Source organism: Talpa occidentalis, unplaced genomic scaffold, assembly GCF_014898055.3.
Source record: "Talpa occidentalis isolate TD23 unplaced genomic scaffold, MPIMG_talOcc4v2.1 talOcc4.9, whole genome shotgun sequence".
Lineage (NCBI taxonomy): Eukaryota > Metazoa > Chordata > Mammalia > Eulipotyphla > Talpidae > Talpa > Talpa occidentalis.
The window spans coordinates 82,253,254-82,270,929 of record NW_023605305.1 but is presented as its reverse complement, the minus strand read 5'-3'; the positions used below and the strand labels follow the sequence as shown (position 1 = coordinate 82,270,929).

Sequence of the window (17,676 nt, the reverse complement as noted above, 5' to 3'; positions counted from 1 at the left end):
TTTTTTAAAGCAGGCTGTACCAGTTTCTTTTATGAATGTCTGATTTCTTAAATTTTTATTGATATCACATTGGTTTATGGCATTATATAGGTCTTGGGCATACAGACATCTAAGTCATCATCTGTATATATACATTATGTTCTACGCTCAAAGTCGACTTTCCATCCACCACCCTTTAATGGACCCCCTTCATCTGATCTATCAGCCCACTTTTCCATCCCTTCTGGTCACTACCTATCTGGTCTCCAGATTGAAGAGCTTGTTTTTGTGTTTTCCTTTGTTTCTTACTCTACAGATGAGTGAGATCATACAATGTTTGTCTTTCTTCATGTGAATTGTTTCCCATAGCATCATCCTCTCAAAAGCGACCTATGTTATAGCAAATGGCAGGTAGAATACCTTATTTTTTTTAAGATTTATTATTTATTTGTACAAGAACCGGGGTACAGGCCAGATGCGCGGGAAGGTGAGAGGATTTACCAGACACAGAGCAGACTGATGAAATACACTGCTGAGGGGAGCAGCAGGAGAGACAGGAGAGGTCTGCCTTGCCATGTGGGATTCTCCCTGGCTGGCCAGGGATCGAACTGGCACTGCAGAGGCTGTGGACTGCTTGACAGCGCTGTGCTTAACTGCCTGCGCCACCAGGGAGGCCCCAATACCTTATTTTTTTTCTAGCTGAGTAGTAATTGGGAATGTCTTTCTGAATTAAAGTGCCAAGTATAGACTCATGAACATGTTGGTTAGTGGATCTGTTCATCCCAACCCTGCCGATCCTCCTCAGATACAGCTCCGTGAAGGGGAGAATGAACACTTTTCCCTGTCCCCACTTACATGCAGGCACCTTGGACTAGAGCTCCGAGGAGGCCAAGACGCAGACTTTCTGAAGGGGCTGGGGTGTGGCGGGGCAGCTGGGAAGGAGCAAGGTGATATACAACTGGTGGTGGAAGAAAAGGGAGAGACACATGGGAGGTTGCTCCTGGTTCTTGGCAGAGACAACGGCAGCCGTTAGGTTGACCTCATGGTGGAATATGTGGTTTATTTTGAGTCTCTCCTTTGGTGCTAGCTCTCTGAGACCCGCCTAACCCCTTTTTTGGGGCTTCCTGCCAGAAGGTATCTTAGAATTGTGGTCAGCTTTTGGGTCTCAGTGACCCCACTTCAGGCTAAGGCTGTCTGGCTATTTACCAACAAGAGGATGGATAATTTTTGGAGTTTTAGTGGGAAACTATGATTTGAAATCCTGGGCCTCCCCAGTGGCGCAGCAGGTTGAGCACAGTGCTGTGAAGCTGTCCACAGCCTCTGCAGCACCAGTTCGATTCCCGGCCAGGGAGATACCCACATGGTGCGGCAGACCTCTCCTGCTAGCCCGCTGCTCCCCTCACCAGTGTCTTTGGTCCATCTGCCTGTTCTGTTCTCCAGTCTGTCTCTGGTGAATTCTCTCACCCTCCCGTGCCTCTGACTGAACCCCAGTTCTTGTATAAATAAATAAATCTTTAAAAAGAAAAAGAAATCCTTTCTTCTCTATGCACATCAATTCTATAAAAAATCTTTCACACTAAGTCTGCTTCCTTTGCCATTGTGAGTGCAGATGGCTGGACCTCTTAACTGTTTGGGGTCCCTGGATACCCCTCAGGTGTGTGCTATACTCAATGCATCTGTAATCAGAAATCAGATCCTATCATACCCTAGTCAAAGCCCTTCAATGTCTTCCCAATGCACTGAAGTCTAGATCCCTCAATATGACACACTATCCTCAATAATGTCACAGTTTTATAAGAGAGACACACATCCGTATCATGATCCATACACATGGAATAATTATGGATGTATAGGGCAGATGAAGTGCACATATGTAAACCACACTCAGACCCAGTCTGTGACATGCATAACATACATACACCATACACATACCTGACACGGAGACTACAGATATGTGTATATATATTTGTAGCTACGTGTCCATGATGGATGTGAAAAGCACAGGCTCTTTATACTGGACTGCACACTTTAAATTGGTGGCTTGTGCGATATGTGTGAAATATATTTCAACAAAGGCATTCTTAAAAAAAAAAAAAAAAAGCAAAATACAGATGTTAGAGTTAAATGATCCAGGATGGGATTTCACTTCTGCCATTTGACTTGCTAATTAATCTTGGGGGAACATACTTTCTGTCAGTATCTCATATGTAAAACGAATATAGTAGTGAAAGTTATCAAGAATTGACTTAACATACATAAAGAAATTCAAACAGTCACTCATATGGAGTGAGCAGGTGATAACTATTTACTCTTGTAAGTGTAGCCTCTCTCTTTTCACGTCTAGCTCTCTGCCCCTTGGACCCTACCTTCTTTTTTTTTTAAAGATTTATTTATTTATGCATACAAAAACTGGGGTGTAGGCCAGAGATCTAGGGGTGGTGATGCGAGGATTCCCCAGAGACAGAGTGGGGAGCAGAACAGGTAGATCTATTGAAATACACTGTTGAGAGCAGCAGGCGAGACAGGAGAGGTCTGCTGTGCTTTGTGGGTCACCGCCCTGGCCGGTGATTGAATTCGTGCTGCAGTGGCTGCAGATACCTTCATAGTGCTGATGCTTAACTCCTTATACCACCAGGGAGGCCCCCTTGGCCCCTACCCTCTGACTTTGCTGGACTTTGCAAACTTTTCCTCAGAGAGCAGACTTGCCCATGGCCTTGCACACTCCAGGGAACGCTCCCCTTACCCCCTCTGCCTGACTTACCCCACCTGGGCCTTCCAGTCTCAAGATCACTTCCTCTGAGAAGACTTCCCCCTACTTGCAACATTATGTTAAAATCTCCTCATTTTATATGTCTATGAAATCTTGTCTTCTTCATGATAAGATACATTCTTCCAAATACACTTTAAAAACATCTGTCTTTCTCCCTTGGCTGTGGTTTCCAGAAGGGCAGGGGCCCAGGATACAGTTGGACTGTTCCAGCAAGCTCTCAACATTTGTTAACTGTTACTGAATTTCTTTTTCAGTGAGAACTACTAACATAATGGAGGGCCTAAATAATGCCAAGCACCTTCCTATACATGTCCCTGCCTTTCTTTTTGTAAAGTTCTTGTATCATAAATAACTTTGAATTGTCTGATTATACTTGACTTTTCTTTTTGGCTTATAACATCAAAATCTAATCCTGTACTCCCGTGGATTCCACTACACCCTACAGAGCTCGCTGTCCCGAGGAAGAAGTTTCTGGTAGAACTGCAGAGAGCTCCTTATCTCAGATTTTGGGAGAAGTAAGAATTGCTGTTTATTCTATGCTGAAAATGACAGTCTCTTCTTCAAAGATAAATCCAAATGTGTGGTTATTTGCTGGAAAAAACAAAGACAGCTCATCCCACGTCCTCCATTACCCAGAGTTGGGCTGCTGATCTCTGATTCTGCTGATCCTCTGCCTCGAAGGTAGCTGCCAACTCCCCCCATCTGCTCAGTCAACCCCACCCCATGCCTTACACAGTCCCTTATTTCTCCTCCAGGAAATTATTGGGCCACCTCTGCAGGCTTGTCAAGTCCTCCTGGCACACACTGCAGCCAAGTCCATCTTGTATTTATTGCTCCATTTTTTAGAACATGTTTTCACTGCTATCTAATACTTTACTGGCTCTGCGCTTTGCCACTCCTGTTAGACTGTGACCTGCTTGTGATCAAGGAGATCTCAGGCACTGTCCTCCATAGAACCTCAATGAGCGAGAGTTCCCAGTTGATGCTCAATGGCAAATAGTAGAAGGGATAACAGTGATAGGATGATGGTGTCTGATGCCGGCACTGTTACCTAGGGACAGTCACCCCTCACTTGCCTAGAGGGGATCCAAGGCTTTCAGAGATGTAGAAACTTACTCAAAGCAGTCTCATGGAGCCAAAAGCAGAATCCAGGAGATGTGTCTGCACACCCTGCACCCATGGAAAAATCTGCAGTTCCTAAGAGAAACGTAGGCACTGGCTCCGACCCTGTGCTGTGAAGGGCTCTGCAGTGTCTCCTTTCTCTCTCTCCTCATGCCTTCTGTTTGATATACCTGTTCCACCTGACCTGCTGCTCCCAGGGGATATTGGCAGGGTGCAAAGGGAGTGAAGGAAGAAGAGCAGGGCAGAGCAAAAAACAGAGAACAAAGTGGGAGGGGACACCTAAGCACTGAAGGAAGTATTTTTAGCACTTTGCTCCCACTCACATAAGTGGAATGAGACTCTAGTCCCTCCAATAATGGAGAATAAAGTTAATTTCCTTCTCTGTTCTGCACACTGAGACTCTCTTATTCACATTGTCATCTCATTAAATTCCTAGTGTCACTGTGGAATACCAACATTCCCCTTGGCCTCTGCTGGGAAGAAAAAAAAAAAAACCCTCAACCCTCAACTCAGGTGACTTTTGGTTGCATAAGAATGTTCGGCAGCAGTGAACACAGTTAATGAGAAAGGAGACCATAGAGCTAGGCTGTGTGCGAAGCCTCTTGACATTGAAGATGGCCTGGCAGAAGTTCATGTCCTCATTTGAAAGGACAGTGCTCTTGGTAAGAACCGGCAGGAAGAAAACGACGATTAAGACAAACCAGCAGATGCTTCCAAGTGCATGAGCTGCAGCTTGATGGAGAAATTAAAAGTCACATTAGTTCCCCAAACAAAAATCCAGGAACGTATCCCTCCCTGGGTAAGTGCTGGCATGGGTTCCCTCCAAAGCAGCCAAATAGTGAGCGTAATCAACTCTTTAATCAAACTAGAAAGCTGACACATGTCCCCAGCTGCCTCTCCTCCTCCTATCCCTCAGTCCGGTCCATGCGCAGCCCAGGGAGACAGAGGCTCAGCGAGCAGGGAGGTCTCCTCGGGCAACACACTGGGACAGCTGGGGACGCTGCCACAAAACCGTGAATCCATTATGTTGCCATGAAATCACATCTCCTTCTTGCCAAAGGGAAATGAGTGTGGGACTCAGCGAGCTCCTTTCCTCCTACATCAGGAATTAACCCTCAAGCTTGGGGGAGAAAGTGGCATCGGCAGCTCAGGGCGCTGGACTTGAAGGGCACCTGGGGGCATAGAGTCAGTGGCAGCAGCATCGCTTGGGCTTTGGACTTGTTGGGGACTTAGGAGAGTTGTGCTCCCATGAGCATTTCAGATGAACCCCATTACTATTTATCTATGGGAGAACTGTGCTTTTTCTCATTAAGTAGTTCTGGTTGATTAAGGTTGGGGTTGCTCATCTGAGACTCTTTTCATATTTGGTTTCCTCGCCTCATTATTTATGGGAAGTATATCCATATGATCTAATATATTACTCCTGCCTTCCTGTAAATAATAAACCAACTTTGGGATGAGGTGCCAAAGAAGAATTCTATAAGAGCAGTCCTTGTAGCAGAGTTGAATCCCCACAAGATGGTCTCCTTTAGGGGTCACAGTGGCCAGAAGGGGCTCCTGGCAAGTTTGAGACTCATCTGTTTGTTACTTAAATATTCCTATGAGATGGGTAGGTTCCCCTCTCCCAGAGATCAATGGGTGAATTACTCTGCTCTCACTCCGTAAGAGGAACTCTGCTCTACTTCTGCATTGTCATTCATTGGTCATTCAGGGGTTATTGTCCTTGTGTAGGTGTGATTTGGTTGTGACTGTCTAGAGGAAGCCAGCTTGATGTCTTCCCTCTGCTGCCATCTTGCTGGACTGTCCCTTCTGCTTCAGAGAGGGAGAAAAAGCAGAGGAAGAGAGGGAGACAACTAGAAAGGAAAGGGGAGCAGTGTTTACACACACTTGGTCATGATTTGAGTGTTATAGGCAATACTTTGTGGTTGGTAAGTTTGGCAGAACCCAGTTCCATACCATTCTCATCTTTGAGTTCCTTCTCACTGCCAGGGTGGGAGGTAGAGTAGATAAGAAAGAGCCTAAGAACAAGGATGCAGCCCTTACCTTCTGCAGGTGCCCCCAGGAGGATGTCATGGCCTTAGTAAAGTTACTCTGGGATTCATTCTGAGGAAGAAATGGGTTGGTTCTGGGGCTGGGTACTTTTTGGGCTCTCTATTTGAGGCTCCTCTATGTTCTTGTCCAGGGTCTCCTCCTAGATGATTTCCTCTTTAGACTCCATCTGCTCACTCTGTGGGAATGACACCAACTCCTCTACTCAGCCAGGGGTTCAGCCATAAAACCCTCTGTGGGCATTGTTTTGCTGCTAATTCTCACCAGGCACTGGATTTGGATTCTTCCCTTAGAGAGGTTCTTGGGGAGCAAGACCCAGTGCGTCTGCAATTGAGCTCTTCATCCCGATTCTGAATCTGCTCTTGCTCCTATAAATTTCTGTTAATTACACCAAAACTGTGGGCCTCCCCGGTGGCGCAGCGGTTGAGCACTGGGTTGCAAAGCTGCCCGCAGCCTCTGTGGCGCTGGTTTGATCCCCGGCTGCTCCCCGGCCACCGGAGGAGGGTCCCACATGGCGCGCAGACCTCTCCTGCCGTGCCCGCTGCTCCCCTCAGCAGTGTACTTCGGTCCTTCTCCCTGCTCTGCTCCCCGCTCTGGCTCTGGTGAATTCTCTCACCCTCCCGCACTTCTGACTGTGCCCAGTGCTTGTATAAATAAATAAAAATAAATCTTTAAAAAAAAAAAATTACACCGAAACTGTGTGACTGACAAGGCACACAACATCAGAGACAACCTAACTCGCTCCCTCTCCCACACACCTTGGTCCTCCACACAGTGTCATGTTTTGTTAGTTCTGTGTCAAGATGGTCTTTCCCATCCATTCTCTCTCTGTCTAACTTAGGGTGCACAGAGAAAAGTCCTCCCTGCTTCTCTCCACATGATCAAGTTTGTTATAAAACAACCCAACATTCAAAGTCTTTCAATTCATTCTTGCAACAAGTATTACCGAGCACTTACTGTGTATCAGACTATTCTAGACTCTGAAAAAACTAAAGTTCCTGCAACCACGAAGTTGCCATTCAAATGAAGACAGGATGAAAGCACACCCACACCCATGTCATGTTATGGTAACTGTTGTGCAGAGGAATTAAACACAGTAAAAGAACAAACCAGAAATCAGCAAAAGTTTTTTTCTGTCAAGTGTCAAATAAAAGCTATTATAGGGTTTGTGGGTCTCACGATCTGTCTCAACCACACAATCCTGCCAATGATGTGTGAGAGCAGCCAGAGACCAAGCTCAAAAGCAGGGCTGTATTCTTATAAATTGTTATTGACAAAACCAGGCCACAGTTTGGTCCTGATTTGGCTCCACGTCATACTTTGCCAACTCTTGATGTAGACATTGACGGCAGGGGCACACTGTTCGTATAAGGCAGTAAAAAGAAGTGATATTTGAGTCATAAAAGTAGAGATCCCTTTGCCTATACTGGAAAGAGGATTCTACGCAGACATAAGAGGAAGTCCAATGCTGTGGGGTGGAGCGGGATGAAGGCAGTGGAGGAGGCTGGGGCAGTGGAGCTGAACAAGCAAGACAGAGAGGACTTAGAAAGTTTCGTCCATTCCCAATCTTGGGGTGTCCTGTCCCTGTGTAGTGATGATGGTTTCCCAAGATGGAACCCTTGATTAGTATTGTTGTTTTTCTTCATCTGGCATCCCTCCCCTCTCCTGGAAACAATATCTCTATTTTCCTTTGGACAACTCCCCCTCAGTCTTGCTGGCAGCCATTGGCTGAGGAGGCTCCACCAGTGGGAAACTGACCCAGCCTTGCTGTTTGTCATATGCCACCATCCTGGTCACAGTGACTCTTTTAGGGATGGACACATGGCCCAAGTGAGTCCAGTCAGTGCAAAACCCAAGACTTGCTGGATGTTTTGATATTTTAGGAAGGATACATTCTTCCTGCCCCTCAGTAGCCTTGAAATCACAATATAAGACAAGAAAACAGAGCTGAGACATGATACTGGGGGCACATTATTTCAGCTTCCCCACCTAATCTAGCCTGAAATCACTGCACTTTTCTGTCACTTGAGGCAAATATCCCCCATTTCTGGCTCTGAGTTGTATTCATATCATTTGCAACCAAGTGAGTCCCAACTGCTACTCCATTCACCCAGCAGGCGCTCTCCCTCGAGCTCCTGTTCCTGCCCACCACACACTCAAGACATTAAACTTGCCTTTGGGATTCCCTGGTGGCACAAGGTGTTAAGCACAGTACTGTGAAGCCATATGCAGCCTCTGCAGCAAGAATTCAATCCCCGGCCGGGGATTAGACCCACAGGGTGCAGCAGACCTCTCCTGTCTCGCCTGCTGCACCCTCAGCAGTGTATTTCAGTAGATCTGCCTGTTCTGGCTCCCATTCTGTCTCTGGTAAGTCCTCTACCCCCCTGCACCTCTGGCCTATACCCTAGTTCTTGTATGCATAAATAAATATTTTTTTTTAAAAATAAACATGCCTTCATTTAAGGTACCACCCATCACCACTGGATTCTGTCATCTGTAGAATCATGTGGCTTGTTTTCAGCTTGGGCTCTTGGACATCTGCATGTGCATCTCATCTCTCTGAATTAACAGAAAGTAGGGGACAAGACATGACATTCACCCCTTTATCACCAAGGTGCCAGAAGCAATGACTAGAGGATATAACTGCATCCACATGAGACACACACACACACACACACACACACACATACAATCAATGAATGGACTCAACTAAGAACACCCCATTCTTTCAACCTAACAATTATCACTGCCTGTTTACAGTAGAGAGTTTCATCAAAAACTAATTCAAAAAGCTAAATGTATCATCTGCTGTCCTAAAAAAAAAGTGCCACATTTAAATTTCTATAAATCTTATGCTAATTTAAATGGGTTTAGATTTAATTAAAAATGTTTTTCAATTGATAATAATGTAACGCAGATAATTAACATCAAGTGGCATCTAGAGGACATATTTAAAAACTAATCTAGAGTATAAATAGATCTAATTAACAATTAAAATAACACTTTATAATTATAATTTGTTTATAAATGCTATAATGTCCAATTCATTGTTCAGTGAAATTGGTCATTAATGAAAATCAGAATCACGTTTTCTTTGGTGTCTCCATGAAGATGCTTCTCAGAGGCCATGGGTCTCAGGGAGCCTCTACCATTGCTGCTTTTTAAAAAACATCCCAGTCCAGTATTTAATCACATTGTTCTGTTATTAGAGCTAAACTCTTACCACGTCTCATCTTGCACACTAATTTCACACCTTTTTGGTGATGAAATGGATGGATCTGACTACAAACCTCAGTTTTCTTGTGTCAGATCTGAATAAACATGTGTCATGTGGAAATCACAAGGATGGCAAAGACAAGCATGCCTATGTAGAGAGCAAGGCTTGGCGCTGGCACGGAAACAAGACATTGAAACAAGGAGAAGGGGGCCCCTCAGGATCCTTAGGGAAGGGGCTTCAGAAAGGCGGGGAGCTGTGGGGAGGGTATGTTACTGCAGGTGATGAAGTGGAAGTGCTGGAGCGCCCTCCAGTGCAAGAGTCCAGGCAGGAGGGAATTTGGCATAGACCATGAAAAGACAGTTCCAGGTCACCTGAAAAGAGCACATGTTGAAAGTCTATCTATGTGTGGGCTTTCCCACAGCATTGTAGGAAGAGAAAAATCAGGTGTGAGCCTTGGTGTGGCTCCATATCACCTGTAGGGGACAGCAGAGTTAGAGAAGGGAGCAGAGGGCATCAGTGGTGTGGGAGCACAGTGGGAAGAGCCCAAGAATCTGGAAGTCAAAGGGAGGGTGACTTCCCGTCAACTGGTGCCCAGCTCTGGCTCCCTCACATGGTGATACCAACACACTGTGGAGCTTGGGCAGGTAAGACGCTATGCGCGCTCACAGCATGGGTGGAGCAGCCCAGGCAGCCAACACCTAACCTGACTGATTTTTTTGCATGTTTGTAGTCCTAGTTACTACTCTCACTTCCATCCTTTAACACCTGTGGAAATGAAAGCTTTGGGAGAAAAATAGACTTGGCTAGGTACTGAGACCCTACATGCTTGAGCAAGAATGCAGACCCAGGTACATGCACCTCTATTAGGCAAGAGGAACCCAGATTCAAATCTCCCCAGAGCTTGCGCCATCTCACAACCCCAACGGACAAACTCCTCATTAAGCTGAAAATGAAATTGCCTAAGCTTCTCGTTCCACACCATATGGCTGAATCCCAGCTGACAGGAAGCTCATTTCTGCAACACACCAGGTTCATTTCACTGAGGAGGTAGCTGAGAGATGTGTGCGGTGGGGTGGTCATTTCCTAATCTTTTTGGGATTGGTAGCAGCAGTGGTATTTATTATGATGCTTCCCTCTTGCAATCTTACATAAAAAAGTAAATGTTCCCAAGGATGGCAGGAGACAGATTTCATGCTAAATTTTCTAAGGGAAATATCACAAACCTAAGCAACAAAGGTGACAAAAGTATCCATATACCTCAAGTGACCCAAAGTGCAATGATCACCCAGCCCTCAGTCTATGCAATGGTAGGGAGAGTTGGGGAAAGTTCTTCAATGACCCAGCAGGGGGTTTTGTCCACTAAGACTAAACCAAAGGGTTTGAGCATTTAAAATGATCTGCGTCTTTCAAAGTCAGATTTTAAAGCATCAGGTGACTCATGAAATCCCAAGAAACTCACAGGAAAGGCCAACTTCCATTTGTAAAATATGATCTTGACCTGAGATCCCATCACTTTTTCCCTGGACAATTATTTTAGAGCTGGGATAGCAAAGCACTTTGTGGAACAGCGCTAACTTGATTTTTTGTGTACTTTACCCCAAACCTAGAGCTAATATAGAAATGCCATTTCTACAACTAAGTGAAAAACACTGGCAACAGTTGGTAAAGGTCTTGGAAGAGACACATTTGCATGCATTTAGGTTAAGGCACAGGCCAGCATCAAAGATTTGAACATTGGTCCTATGACTTACTAGCCCTGGATCTTGGGCAAGCTTCTTTATCTTTCCAGGTCTTGTTTTACTCATCTGACAATCAGCCCTACATGAACTAGGTGTGCTGGGTGCACTGGGGTGCACTGGGGTACACTGGGTGTACTAGAAAATCCTAGCCCAGGCTCATCTGCTATATGACTGCATCTACAAGTCCTAAGCCAATTTCTCTGAGAATCTCCTACGAACACACAGGGTTGCATAAAATTTCTGGACTTGATGGGTTTCCTGAAGCCCAGGTGGACCAGCAGAAGCCGCCCCCAACACAGCCATGGTTATTAGCACACTGCATGTTTGCTGAGTGCTGCCTCGTTGCACCATGCAGTTCTCCCAGCAACTAGGAGAGCTGGGCGTGACTGCACTGTGTCACAGAGGAGTGGGGGTGCTTACACAGCTGAAGTAACACACCAAAGGCACGTGAGGACAAATGAGACACTGGACTTCACCCTGTACTCTCAGCCATCTCCCCGACCCCAGCTCAGGTGTGTTTTTTTCCCAAGGAAAAAGAGAGGGCAGCATCTGTAGTCTGCCTACACAGGCTCCCCTGCCAGGTTTCCTGTAACTAAAGTTCTCTATTGTGGGATACCTGCTCTCCTTATTCTCTGGGAGATTGTCTTGGTACCCAGAGTTCCTGCTTGTCAGCTAGGTGTAGGGTCATCCAGGGAACTTAGCACCAAGGACAGAAGTGCTGGTTAGTGGAACATACTGGGAAACCAATTGGCAGATATTAGAATTTAGAGATAACAGGCTTCAATTAGCAGGAACAATGGAGCCCCCCAGGCAATAGCCCCTGGTCACTCTACCCTAGTTTACATCCCCAATAACTGCTCCCTTTTCCCCAAGATGCCACCCTGTGAGGCAACACTCTAGGAGGCTTCACTACTAGCTCTTTTCCATAGAAGTCAAGGTCTTTTGAATGTGCTGAAGGGAATCACTGTCCTAAAACTGAAAAGTGGCTGTGGTTATCCACAGGAGGGTTGATGATGTGGGGGGATAGGACCAGCAGAACTAGCAGTGAGGAAGTTAGATGTGAGTGTATGTTATATGAAAGAGAAAGAGAGAGAGAGAGAGACAGACAGACAGACAGAGAGAAAGAGGGAGAGAGGAGAGGGAGAAAGTAAAATGGAAAGAGGGGAAGGGAAAAACTTAATTGATGATCAGAAAGAAGATAGTAATGAGAAGAAATAAGATGCAAAATGAAGCTAATAATACAGAGAACAAAGAATAAATTCAGGTAAATAACTGTTATAATAATAAGATAATAACAGCTAATAGGGAACACTTGCTATTTTTTAATCCAACTTACTAACCCCTGTAATAGATTGCACCATTTTATATTTCCAGAAAACTCTGAAGGTAGATACTTCTATTACCCCATTTTATGGGGAACAATTATCAGCACAGAGGTTAGATAACTTGCTCAAGGTCACACAGCTAGGAAAGGACAGGGATGGGATTAAAATCAGAGGGGACTAGTTCTTGAACTCTTTATCATTATATTTAATGACTGAGGGAGTGAGAGGAGGAAATGCAGTTTTCTTACTGACAGTAGTAGTAGCAGCATCAGTCCTAATGGCTGCAGGGTAGTATTTTGTAGTAGGCACTGTGATAAGCCCAGACGCCATCATCTCCTTTAACCCTGGGGACGACCTGACATGGCAGATGTTCTTAGCCCCACTGAACAGAAAAGGAAAGTGGCTCAGCAATGCCCCGAGCCTGCCCACATTCCACAGCCAGCAGCTGACAGCAGGAGTGAGATCGGCTCCTGCACCAGGACACTGAAGCCACCAACTTAGACCATTTCCTTGGAAATTGCAGAAGACTCAGTTGCATGTGCAAATTCAATGATTCCATAGTGTAGCCAAGGACATTTGGGCCAGTGTGTCTGCAAAGTTGTTCTCAGACCTACCTGCCAGAGCTACTAACTCGGTAGGTCATGGCTGGATGCATGGGCTTGCACTTTTCAGCAGTTTCCGAGGTTCTTAATTTGCACATTTCAGACTTGCATTATGTACACATGTTTGAGTGTTTTTAGTAACACTGCAGGTCTGTGAGGACAAGACACTTCTAGAATATTCAAGGCATGACTGCACATTCCCACCCAAAGTTCAGTGTTGGCAGATGTGCCTCGAAGAGTTTATGACCTGAGAAAAGTTCTCCAGGAGATTAGGCTTTGGGGTGAGTGCTCAAGTACCTAGTTTTAAGAGAATCCAGGTGACTGAACAAAATCACTCTCTGAGACACCATTTCACTTTCCCTCTGAAATATACACCATCGCATCAAACCAAGGAAATGATGAAAGTTTCCTTACCTAGAACTCTTAATCTCTCAGCTCCTACTACGACTTCATTGTTATCTGCAGAGAAGAGCAGTTTTCCAGAAACAGTTTTCACCTCAAACTTTTTGCCATAAGCTTCGACAGCTTTTGGACCTAGAAAGGGAGAGAAGGGGAGAGGAGCGATGCACATGAGCCTCAGTGCATTCAGTTACAAAGAGCTTTTTTTGTAGACATGAAGCATACGCATCTGACAAGACACATTGGGCTTCAACATAAGTGGGCTGGTTCTCAGAAGCTAACTGTGAACATCAGCTTCGTGACTTCAGCCACAGCTTGTCAATTACTTTTAATCATAGACTCTCGGGCTATAATTTTAAAGGCCATCATGTCCTTCTTCCAAACTAATGCTTGAATGAAATTCCCTGCAGCTAACCAGCGAATTACTGTCAAATAGTTGTAGACGTTGGCTGGAAAGTAAGAAGGTATAGAAGACTCCATTATCTTGGACTAGAGACATCACTGTCTGAAGGGGCATCTTTAAATTCTTCTGAAATCTGTCTCACTCACCACCCTGGACCCAGGCTGCATTGACATCAGACAATTCTATTCCCTCAGTACATAGATCATTTTCTAGCAGAGAAGGCTATATCTGTTGCAATTAATTACTGTGGGAGCTACTAACTCTTTTATACTAGAATTTCATTTAATTAAAAAAATACATTTAAAGTGTTTATCGTAGGACAACAGATATTACTCTTGACAGTAGGGTTATGCTCTTGTCTATCAGGTGCCCTGATTTCATAGCATTTATCTGCAGGTGGGGACAGATATAAATGGAAACATTTATTAATAAATAAAAGAGAAGATCATAGTGGGTTTTAGGTACTATGGAAAAAGTAACAGTGATGATGGTATTAGTATTATTTTAAAAAACAAATAAGGAGACAGTTCAGGCTAGATGAATACCTGAAGGTCAGGTGGCTCTCCAAAACTGGGCTGGAGAAGTATATCAGAACCACTTCAGGTGTCATCATCCTAACTGAACCTAGCTCAGATCAATAGGAGTTTGTCTTTTTGTCTAGAAACCCCTACAGAAAAGAATTTGAGGGGGGGATCCAGAATCTTCTGGTTTCTAAAATTGTCCCCCAAATTTGGACATAGCATTTCACTCTCCTTCTGGTTACTTTTGAAGACACTGACACTTAATTAGTAACAGTGGTGAAAGGGCCCTCTACAACTCTGGCTAAGACCACTGGGGACAGAGGCAGCTCAACTCACAGGGTCTGCTATTCACCAACATGATGGGGAGCATATACCCCAGAGAACCATGGAGCAGCAAGGGGAGAAGAAAGGACCTATGAAAAGATTTGGTTAGGTTAGTTGGAGCAGGGATTAAAGAAGCAAGACTCTGCTCTAGATTAGATGCTGTCAGCAAATGGGTACAATTTTATGATGGGCATCTTGATAAATCTCATCCAGAAGCAGGGAAGGCCAAAGATATGCCAAAACTATAATGGATAAAGAGACAGTGTCACCCATAGCAGCCAGGATAGAGGGCACTTGACTATGTTGTGTGGTATGGATATTATCAGCATTTTTGTCTAATCTTTTTTTTTTAAAGATTTATTTTTATACAAGAATCGGGGTATAGGCCAGAGATGGAGGGAGTGAAAGGATTCACCAGAGACAGAGTGGGGAACAGAACAGGCAGACTGACTGAATACACTGCTGAGGGGAGCAGCAGGCAAGACAGGAGAGGTCTGTTGCGCCATGTGGGTTTCTTCCTGACCAGCTGGGAATCGAACTCATGCCTTAGTGGCTGCGGATTGCTTCATAGGTTGCATCTTAACCCCTGCGCCACCAGGGAGGCCCATTTTTGTCTATTCTTTTTTGTTTTGTCTTGATTCTTCATGGCCACCAAGTGGCCTTTCTGGTGCTGATGTCTATGATTTGATTTAGGTTCAAATAGAACTCCAAGTCTTGCTGAAAGGGCCAGACCAGCCCATGGATACCCAGGCCAGCTGTCCTCTTCGTCAAGACCATCAATCAGACAAAGAACCTCAAGACTAGAATCAGGTGCTAGCTTTCTCATTTTCTGGCCATGTGACTTTGGGTGACTCCTGTGATCTTCCTGAACATCACTTTTGGCATCTGTAACATTGCACCACCAAAAGGCAGCGTGCTTGTAGGGACTGCATGGAATCTCTTTCATTTGTGGAGAACCATCATATTACAAGAGGAAGGGCTTCTGGTCCATGAACGTGAGTTGTTTTTCTTCTGCCAGTAGCTGGTGTTCTTTAATTGCTTTCACTAATGGTTTGTGGTGTTCATTGCACAAACCTTGTATTTCTTAAGCTAAGCTTCTTGGCAAATAGTTTATTGTTTGGATACTTTGTGAATGTACTTTCTTGCTTTCATTATCAGATTTTTCATTGCTAGTGTGTATAGACACAGAATCGATCTTTTTGTATTGATCTTGCATCCTGTAACCTAGATGACTACACTTATTAGTTCCAGTAGTCCATCCAAATAGTCTTTCTGATTTCTCATACACTTGGTCATGTCACTTGCAAGTGAAGAGAGTTTGACTTCATCTCCTCCCTCCAGTCTATTTACCTCATAGAAAGGTGCAAAAGATCATATTATCCTGTGTGTATATGAAGAGCTTTGTAGGCAAAGGTTGTGATACATAGGGGGGTGCCCATGGGAGGGCCATCAGCACTGTGATCTATGGCCGCCATCGTTTTCCTAATGCAACATCACAGGCTCTTGGTGCCCTGGCTGATTCACATAATCATGTCCATTTGGCAGACCTGATCTGGTGCCAGGACACTAGCCCTTTGACCAAAAGAAGGCCCATGGGGAGGCTCTTTAAAAGTGGAGATTGAAATAGCAGACACAGCACAGGACTCTCAAATGGTGGGAGACCAGATGTTACCACCTATGACCATTGTCTAGCTGAGAACAAATGACAGCAAGGACAAGTGCTCTCAAGGGCAGCAGGTAAGCTCACGGCAGATTAGGTGAGCGCTCAGAATCTTTCCAGAGAAGGAATGGGGCTTTTGGTTTAGAATGGAAAAAGGGGCTGCAGCCAATAGATGAGGAACAACTAGGAGATGAGTGTTATGAGGATAAGGAGAAGAAAGCTGGAGAAAAGGGCCAGATAAAGTTCTTGAAAGAAGTGACAGGACAAATGAGTATTTAGGACTAGATTGTTTTGACAGGCTAAGATGGTTTGGGGTCTTCTTGCTGGCAAAAAACCTTCAGGAAAATGTTGCTTGTGAAAGCTTTGGGGCTGTTACTTTTTTTCTACAGGAGAGGCTGGGGGTTGGGAAGTAAAGAAGTACAAATGAATGAATAAATGAATGTTCTCATGATGGACATAGGGTGAGCACAGAATGCCACCCCTGCAACCCAGGTTTGTGGTTGGATGGGGGACCAGATACCTGGACTTTGCCTACATGGACCTGGGCAGCCACCAGACACGACCTCTTTGGAGTGTAGAGCACCAACATTGCGTTAACAGAACTGATCCTGGACTCACAAGTGTACCGTGAGCCAGACAAGACACTGAAGAGGTTGCAGCAACCAGAGCACAGGACACAATTAAGTTATCTTGCATTTCAGTTTCCCAGCATGAACAATAGGATTTACCAAGAGCTGGGCCCATTTGGGGATAAAGAGCTCAGTAATGGAACTTTTAGCCAAACCCCATGGAGCAGATGCTGGCTCAATGGTGCAGATGCCTTGTCCCTTTGTTGATTTCACCTGGGCTGCAAACCTCCTAGGACATGGTTGAAATCTTTTACAAAATGACTCAAGAAGGAAATGCAAATGGGGACTGCTTAGGAGGGCCCTCCTGAACCCAATGTTACTTTTTGGGATGGACAAAAATCATTTTTTGTAACTGAAACTAATCTCCAGTTAATCCCCCTCTGTGTATGGTAGTCTGTGTGAGAAGTACCCCCTTAATTGATGCTCTAACCAGGGAGCAGAACTGGGTCCCATTAACATGCAGTTGCAGTCACCCAGTTAAAGCCACAATCATGGATATGGGAACTCATAAGACCCAGAAGCCACCCAACCTTACTTCTTCCCCCATCTCCCCTGATGCTGGGACCCTTCCCCTAAGCTGGCAAGATGGCTGAGAAGATTCCCCTAAATCTTCCTCCTTGTGGATCAGAGGGATCCCTATCTGTATCCCCTACTGAGATGGCAGCAATCAGTTACTTTATGGGTCAGGTGTTCTTTCATGGCCTGGGCTGGGAAACTTGCTCTCATTTAAACCATTGTGTCAGGTGAAAAAAATCACCTGAATTGTCAAGGTTGGCACTTCTTCTGGGCTCCTGAGTCACAGGCAGGCAGAAGAACTGTGGAATCCTAGGGTGGTTTATAAATCTGGTACAGGGTGGGAGGAGGGGGTGCTTTAGGAGAAGCACATCATCATGCCTAACAGTCTCGAGATACCATGTCCTGGCTCTGCTCCCCATGC

The 17,676-nt window shown here is 45.0% G+C and overlaps 1 protein-coding gene across 5 annotated transcripts in view; it reads right to left on the bottom strand.

Moving 5' to 3' along the window:
- The window catches only part of SGCD (sarcoglycan delta), a 925,354-nt gene that overhangs the window by 121,739 nt on the left and 785,939 nt on the right, over nt 1–17,676 (bottom strand). For all 5 annotated transcript variants that reach the window (XM_054691428.1, XM_054691429.1, XM_054691426.1 and 2 more), the window contains one exon: nt 13,218–13,337. In XM_054691428.1, the coding sequence (XP_054547403.1) occupies nt 13,218–13,337 (120 nt within the window). The remainder of the gene's footprint in view (nt 1–13,217; nt 13,338–17,676) is intronic.